The sequence below is a fragment of the Bison bison genome, unplaced genomic scaffold (assembly GCF_000754665.1).
Source record: "Bison bison bison isolate TAMUID 2011002044 unplaced genomic scaffold, Bison_UMD1.0 scf7180017864040, whole genome shotgun sequence".
Classification (NCBI taxonomy): Eukaryota; Metazoa; Chordata; class Mammalia; order Artiodactyla; family Bovidae; genus Bison; species Bison bison.
In genome coordinates, this window is record NW_011494612.1 from 3783704 (window position 1) to 3792238 (window position 8535).

The 8535-nt window shown below is 38.8% G+C and overlaps 2 protein-coding genes across 3 annotated transcripts in view; one reads left to right on the plus strand and one right to left on the minus strand.

The window, feature by feature from the left end:
• ACTRT3 (actin-related protein T3) overlaps positions 1–380 on the minus strand; it is a 5672-nt gene extending 5292 nt beyond the window's left edge. The window contains exon 1 of the mRNA XM_010835213.1: positions 250–380. Within this exon, the coding sequence (XP_010833515.1) occupies positions 250–289 (40 nt within the window). The 5' untranslated portion in view covers positions 290–380. The remainder of the gene's footprint in view (positions 1–249) is intronic.
• The window catches only part of MYNN (myoneurin), a 17951-nt gene continuing 9718 nt past the window's right edge, over positions 303–8535 (plus strand). For both annotated transcript variants that reach the window (XM_010835211.1, XM_010835212.1), the window contains exons 1-4: positions 303–390; positions 1354–1650; positions 5302–6092; positions 7071–7230. In XM_010835211.1, coding sequence (XP_010833513.1) covers positions 1385–1650; positions 5302–6092; positions 7071–7230 — 1217 coding nt within the window. In that variant the 5' untranslated portion in view covers positions 303–390; positions 1354–1384. The remainder of the gene's footprint in view (positions 391–1353; positions 1651–5301; positions 6093–7070; positions 7231–8535) is intronic.

The window sequence follows — 8535 nt, forward strand, 5'->3', positions numbered from 1 at the left end:
GGCTCCTGGAAAGAGGCCCGCAGGGCAGCGCCGCTCAGCCTCCGCGCAAAACGCAGGCCGAGCGCGAGATGCTGACTATCTAGAATGCTCACGGTGAGGACGACAGGCGTTGCTCCGTAAGCGAGCCCTTAGTCTCCTAGCCAAGACTCCCTGTTTTCGGGTGTTCCCGGCATGCTAAGTAGCGGGGTCTCTAGGCACCAGCCTGCTACCCTCAGGCTGCTGTTGGACCTCCAGGGTCCTAGAGCCTACCGCGTAGCCGCGGAACGCCCGGAACCGGATGTGACGTCATCGTGGAGGAAGCAGGGAAAGGCGGAGCGTGGCGTGGTGACGTCCTTCCAAGATGGCGGAGAGAGAGTGAAGAAACTGTTTTCCCCCTCGGGTTTCTATAAGGTGAGTTCTGTCTTTGCCCCCAGGCCTCTATTCCCGCTCTTTCCAGACCTTGGGGCATTGTAGGGCAGGCTCCGTGGAGTTCTCATTCAGGCCGGAGTGAAGGTGTTAGGGTGGAAAGCTAGGGCGAGGCAGCCCCGATGTTGGCCTTGGCCACAGCCTCTGCCGTGGGAATTGGGGGAGTGGGAGCTGGGCGAAGGGCAGGAAGGCGGAAGTCGGGAGAGACCGGCTTTTACTGTCACTCCCTTGCGGCCTCGAATAGACTGGGGTGGTGGTAGGGAGGAGCGTGGCCTCCTCGGGGCGGGTGACCAGATCTTTGACAACACTTGGCCCAGGTGCTAGTTCTCCGCCCCCTTCGCCACCCGCCTTGCTTTTAAGCCACTGTATGCTCTGCGGAAGGTAACGGGTTTCGGCGATTTGAGAGCAATTTTACACTTAATCTTGGTCGAAAGGCAGAGAAGCATTTGAGAAAATTTTAAAGAACTCGTACCATGTCCTTTGATCATTTGTCCCAAGGAATCATTTCTTAGTGGTTTATTAATTTTTTTTTGTTTTTGTTTTTTTTTCGTAATTTACACGTGCCTACTGAACTTGAAACTGTGAAGGTTCAACTGATCTTCAGTTCAGTTCAGTCGCTCATTCGTGTCCGACTCTTTGCGATGGAGAAGTGTGAAATTTTGCGGTGCTTTATTTTTTCACTTTGTGGAAATGTTTTCACACATCGTCATTTGTTGACGTGTCCAAAGGATTGTGTTAGTTGACCAAGATGAAATAAAAACTAGGAACGATTTTTATCCCTTCGGCATTTTTATCCGTACTTGCTTGGTAAGAATTTTCTGGGGGCGTAAAATGAGAACAGACTTTGTTCTTGTTTGGATTCTATGTCTCTTTATTCACCAGTGGCTTGGGAGAAAAGTTTGATGAGAACTTAGTGGTACTGATTTACTCTCTCTCTCGTTTTTTTAGAACAAGGATAGAATTCGATTCCGATATCAAAATGCAGTATTCGCACCACTGTGAGCACCTTTTAGAGAGACTGAACAAACAACGGGAAGCAGGTTTTCTTTGTGACTGCACCATAGTGATTGGGGAATTCCAGTTTAAAGCTCACAGGAATGTGCTTGCCTCGTTTAGTGAATATTTTGGTGCAATCTACAGGAGCACTTCTGAGAACAATGTCTTTCTTGATCAGAGTCAGGTGAAGGCTGATGGATTTCAGAAACTGTTGGAGTTTATATACACAGGAACTTTAAATCTTGACAGGTAAGGTACCTATGTTATTTCCACTTACAAAAGCTGGTCAGTAGTCTTGAGCTAAAGCAGATTAGTATTTTTTCCATTCAATCCCAGAACTCTCAGTCTTCAAACACTGGTGTGCCCAGTGTTGTTTTTAATAAAGAGATCAATATCACTGGTTTGCAGTAAACAGACTACATTTCATAAGCACAAAAAGTACAGATGTTCATAGGATTACAGCATGGTTTTTGACATATTTGAGTTATCTACTGAAACAAAGTGTGTATTTTGAGGAATGGAAACTTAAAGATCATTGAATTCCAATTTGCCCTTGCTTTTTGGTCTTAGGTTCCCTCTGGTCTTCTCTCTCACTCTTCATCCCCTACCTTATAAGATGTTTGGGTGGGAGGTATAGGTGGAGAAAGAATAAAGAATCTGTTCTTTATTAGTGCCCTCTTTTCAGGACCTCTTCCTGATGTTGATTCAGAAAAATACAATGCTTAAGTCGGCTAGAATGCTTCTCTGAGATGTTGAATGCTGTCACTGCACTGACAAGAAGTAGGTTCTGAAGAACCTGATAACTCAGGCATTTTTTCTTTCATTTTCGATGAACTATGTAGTTAGATTAATACTAATATGTTTACTGGTTGTTGTAGAGAAAGGCGACGGGGATAAAAGGAAAGAGAAACCCATAAAATTACTCCTGCCTTCTTTTCTCCAGCTTTTTTGAAAGTGTAAACATGAATAGGTCACCATCTGACATAGCACAGTTATGAACTTTAGATCTTGCCTGTCAGTCACTGTGTCTCTTGGATCAATATACATTTTCTCTAGGCCTCAGTTTCTCCATCTGAAAAAACGAGATGATAATAACTACATGGGTTGTTACTGTGAAAATTTAGGATTTATTATCTCCCAGTGAACATTAGTTTCCTTCCTTTATTTCTTCTTTTCTATCCCACTCTCCAAATCCTTTGAATCTACATTTATTGGGGAAAATTTAAGGAAAAAAACAAAAAAGGAAACATCTGAAATTCTGCCATACACAGGTAATCACTCTTAACACTTTGATAAATATTCTTTAATTGTTTTCCAGATGATCTCTATAGATACATACATGTACACATTAAACAAAATCCTTCCCTCTTTTTACATTGCAGCTTATGAAAATATGTTTCTCTGAAAAGCTGGAATCAGGATTTTCCTTAATCCTATTAAAAAGGAAGCATTCATGCTGTTTGGGATTACTTTTAAATTTTGATGTAATGACATTTTTGTGTCAGTTCTGTATAAGTTGCCTAAAGGAACATCAGTGTCACAGATAAATGTCACACGATATTATTTAAGTTTACTGAATATTTGGCTATACAAGTGCCTTTGATCTAAAAATTTAGAATGCGTAATATAAAGTAAACAATCACAAAACCAGTGAATTTTGGTTGATCTTTAATTTAGTGATTTCCCTTTCTCAATTAACTTTGCCAGAAAAATGTTGAATTGATTTGAACACACTGAAGGGCACCTTACTTTGAGCCTTCATGCAGAGGACCAGTGTGAAGAGCCAGATGTTTGATTCAATCTTTTTTGCTATACATCTTTCCTGAAGAGCTGGGGAGTTAATTGTTTGAGCCCAGCCACAAATGTAAGAGAAGATATAGACCAAAAATAGAAAGTCTGTACAACTTATTAAGAAAACAGAATAATAAAGAATTAAGTGGACTCAGGAGCTAGTTTCCTTGCTCAAATCTTAGTTCTAATGCTCTGTGATCTTGGACAAGTTACTTCTTTGAAACCTCTGATCCTTTGTATGTAAAATGGTGATTACAATTACTCATATAAAGCAGTTAGCCATAAATCTGGCATAGGTAATTAAATGATTTTTAGTGACTGTTCAAAAAGTGAAAGCAAGTTTGCAAACACTTTTAACTTCATGCTTATAAACAAAAGCAAATCAGTTATTGACATAAATGCTGACTGACTTTCTTAACTGTAACTGAGCTTATAGGCTGTCAATGAAATAGGTAAATAATTTGTATGAATTACCGTTTCAGTTCTGAACAGTTCGTGTGTGATTCAGTACTAGTTTGTAGTGGTCTGAAAGGTTATCTCATCTAGTTTGTGGTTCATTTACTAAGAACAATTGTAATTTGAGACCGTGGTATAATAAGTGATAGAATAAATTTGGGTTTCATTCTAATACTGTCTCTCACTTTTTATAACTTAATAGTAGACTGTGTAACAAAAGTCAATTAAAATGCTTAAAAAACAGTGTTTTTACAGACTAAGTGGTATGTACATGCACAGAAATTCATATGCAAGACTAATAAGATTTTACTTACTTTGGGGGCATTCATATTGTACCTTTGCAAACAGAGAGTTAACTTGATTGCAAGGATCATTCCTTATTTGTTCCCCAAATTATAGCCAAAGGCCATAAGAATAGAGTAAGTAATGTATTCTTAGCTAAGGAAGTCAGTTTGCAAACAGATGATTGTCCAAAAGTTTGTAGTATAGTTAGGAATTTGGGATGGATTTTCCCAGAATAAAATGTTCACTAAAACTGGTGATTAGGTTTCCAGACTAGTCTATAAATCTACTTAATGTTTTCTGAAAAAAATTTCTTTCTGGGGAAAAATGACAAATAGGAAGGTTACTTGAGGGTATATATATATGTGTGTGTGTAAGTATATATTCATTCTCAAATAATTAAAAGGGTGTGTTTTTGGTATTAATACCAACTCAGCTCTCTAACTTTACAACTAAGAAAATTGAAGCCCCCAAAGATGCTGACTTAACCCTAGTTAAGTCACCTAGTAGTCCAGAGCCGTTGCTAACGTAAGTGAACAACCAGCCTTCCCCTGCATTGTAAACTTCTGGAGGGCGGAGACTATTTGATATGTCTTAATATCCCTCTGAGTACCACACATGGTAGATGCTCAATAAATATTGATTTGAATATTGAACATTCAAATTGAACGTTAAATTTTTCTACATAACTCTAATATGACAAATTCTCCAGCTAATTTGTGTTGAATATCAGACACGAAAAAGGTGGGAAGGTTTCTAGAGAGAGCTTAGTGCATTCTAAAACCTTGTTCCTTCAGCTGTGATCCATGGACCAGCAGCATTGGCATCACCAGGGAGTGTGTTAGAAATGCAGATGCTTGGGCCCCAAAACAGACCTACTGAATCTGAATCTACATTTAACAAATTCCTGGGTAATTCAAGTGCACAGGAAGTTTCAAGAAATACTGTTCAGGTTCCTCATAGAGGAGCAGAGGAAGATAATAGTTTTTTAAGACTCTTCTAATTACAAATAAAGAAAAGTTGGTTGCTATCTGAAGAGGCCTCAGGATAAATGGGAGGAGGCAGTAGGCTGCCAACAACTCTTTTTGTGTGTCAGGTATTTTTTTAACAAGTAGAAATATTAACATTTTTGTTTTTCCATGGTTATACATATGAATGATCCATTACTTTTTTATCTTTTCAACTTCTGTAAAACTGAAGATTTTTTCCTAAACATTCTGAGTGAATAAATTTTAAAAATTTGTTCTGTTAATCATTTTTCATCATTCTACTTCATTAGGTCTTTAAAAGACAGAAATATCTGCGTAGTTGTGTTTCAGAAACGTTTTTTCTTTGATCAGAATATTGTCATTTAGCCTTGTTTCCTTACAGTTGGAATGTTAAAGAAATCCATCAGGCTGCTGACTATCTCAAAGTGGAAGAGGTGGTCACTAAATGTAAAATAAAGATGGAAGATTTTGCTTTTATTGCTAATCCCTCTTCTACAGAGATATCTAGTATTACTGGAAACGTTGAATTGAATCAACAGACTTGTCTCCTGACTCTGCGAGATTATAACAGTCGGGAGAAATCAGAAGTGTCTACAGATTTAGTTCAGGCAAATCCTAAACAAGGAGCTTTAGCAAAGAAGTCATCTCAAACTAAAAAGAAGAAGAAGGCCTTCAATTCCCAGAAAACAGGGCAGAATAAAACAGTGCAATATCCCAGTGACATTTTAGAGAATGCATCTGTTGAATTATTTCTCGATGCAAATAAGTTGTCCACACCTATAATAGAACAAGTTGCACAAAGAAGTAATTCAGAACTTGAGTTGACATCAGTTGTGGAAAATACTTTCCCAGCACAAGATATTGTGCAGACTGTTACGGTGAAACGGAAACGTGGAAAATCACAGCCAAACTGTGCTCTGAAAGAACACTCTATGTCTAATATAGCCAGTGTCAAGAACTCTTATGAACTGGAAAGCTCTGGGGAAGAGCTGGATCAGAGGTATTCTAAGGCCAAACCAATGTGTAACACATGTGGGAAAGTGTTTTCGGAAGCCAGCAGCTTGAGAAGACACATGAGAATACATAAAGGAGTCAAACCTTATGTCTGCCACTTATGTGGAAAGGCATTTACCCAGTGTAACCAGCTGAAAACTCATGTAAGGACTCATACAGGTAAGACTGTTTGTGGGAAGTATAGTTTTTATATTGTGACTGAAATGTTTTTATAGACATTAATACATAGTGTTGACTATTTATGTCCAAAATTTAGTATACACTTATATTCATAAAAATATTGAGCATGTTAGACTTGAAAATACCTTGTAATTGTGACCAAATATTTAATGGCTCTTTGTTTTGTTGTAATTGGTACTCTGAAGTCCCAGTGCGTGAACTCTAAATCATTTTTCCTCACAGTTAAAATAAGCATAAACTTAGTTCTAGCTTGCTAACTGTTTAACAGACAATATATTAAAACTGATAAAGAGAACAAGTAATTACAACTCAGGCTGATTATCAGATTTTGCCAACATATCTCACTACCTGCTTCCTTAGACTTTTTCAACTTCTGAACGTAAATTATATGTACAATCCTTCCTCAACCTTTATTGGTATGCTAGATTTGTACTTTTTAGAAGCATTATATATTTCTCTCATCACCTTTCACTGTTATGAAATAAGAAACACTAATTTCTTTTAACTCTATTGGTGTTTTCAATAATCAGTCTGGAAAAAGATCCTATATGCTTTTTTACTTCTGCTGCTGCTGCTAAGTTGCGTCAGTCGTGTCTGACTCTGTGTAACCCCATAGATGGAAGCCCACCAGGCTTCTCTGTCCCTGCAATTCTCCAGGCAAGAACACTGGAGTGGGTTGCCATTTCCTTCTCCAATGCATGAAAGTGAAAAGTGAAAGTGAAGTCGCTCAGTTGTGTCCGACTCTTAGCGGCCCCATGGACTGTAGCCTAGCAGGCTCCTCCATGGGATTTTCCAGGCAAGAGTACTGGAGTGGGGTGCCATCGCCTTCTCCTAGCAGTTAGTATTTTCTGAATACTGAAACTACTAATACTGTTGAACTCTTTTGAAAGTTTGTATGAATTAAGCAACTAAAACAATATTTCCTTCTAAATAAAATTTTATTTACTTTTCTTTTAGGTGAGAAGCCATACAAATGTGAATTATGTGATAAAGGATTTGCTCAGAAATGCCAGCTAGTCTTCCATAGTCGCATGCATCATGGTGAGGAAAAACCCTATAAATGTGATGTATGCAATTTACAATTTGCAACTTCTAGCAATCTCAAGATTCATGCAAGGTAAAAATAAAAGCAAAAAAGGATATTTGATCTTTAAGTCTGTCATTCAAAGTAGCCTTAAATAGACTATTATATGAGAATTCAGGACAGTAGAGTTCTAATTGTGGTACTGTCATACAATATTAGCACAGTGAAAGAACCAGAAGGAAGCCATAATGCCTGGAGGGGGATAAGTAAGGGAGGGAAGTAAGGTCTGAATGGTGTTACGGTGTTCAGAAGGTGAAGGTTTTGTAGGCCATTATGATGCTTTTAAGTTTGAGAAAGAAATAAGTGATGTGATAATTGCATTATAAGATCACTCTGGATGCTTTGTTAGCAAAAGATTGTAAGATTGCAAGAGTGGAAGCAAAGTTACCAGTTAGGAAGCTATAGATAAAACCCGAGTGAGAGGGATGATGGTTCAGGTCAGAAAGGTAATAGTGGGAGAGATAAGTGGTAGTCAGATTCTGCATGTACTTTAAAGGTATAGCAAACAGAATTCTCAGCACATTTGGATGTGAGGTATAAAAAAGAGTAGAATTAAAAACAATACACAGGTTTTGAGCTTGATCATATGAAAAGATGGAATTACCATTAACTGAAATGGGAATTTGTGGATAGAGCAGTTTAAGTAGGAGTGTGGGAGTTTAGGAGTAGAGTTCTGATCGTGTTAAATTTGAGATGACTATTAGATACCTGAATAGAAATGTGTAAGAGATGGTTCAGTCTGGAAGTCAGGGGACTGGTTTGAGCTGAAGACATAAATTCAGTGGAGAAGGAAATGGCAACCCACTCCAGTATTCTTGCCTGGAGAATCCCAGGGACGGGGGAGCCTGGTGGGCTGCCGTCTATGGGGTCCCAGAGTCGGACACGACTGAAGCAACTTAGCAGCATAAATTCGGAGTCATTGGCATGTAGGTAGTATTTAAAGTCATAATGTTAGAGATGAGGTCACCAGGAGAATGAAGATGGACAGAAAAGACATCAAAGGATGGAGTCATGAGACACACTAACTTTGAGTTCTGAGAAATAGGCAAGAACCAGCTGAAGTGACTAGGAAGAAACAGCAAAAATAAGGGCAAACCAGAATGTTGGGCAGTCTTGGATTCCAGGTGGAGGAAATGATTTCAGAAGAGAGCTGTCATTGTGTCAAATTCTGATGATAGGGAGATTAGGACCGAGAATTGACTATTGGATTTGGCAAAGTAAAAGGTTAGCAGTGGTTTTGACGAAAGCAGTGTTAGCAGAGACTGCTACTGCTGCTAAGTCACTTCAGTCGTGTCTGACTCTGTGTGACCCCATAGATGGCAGCCCACCAGGCTCCCC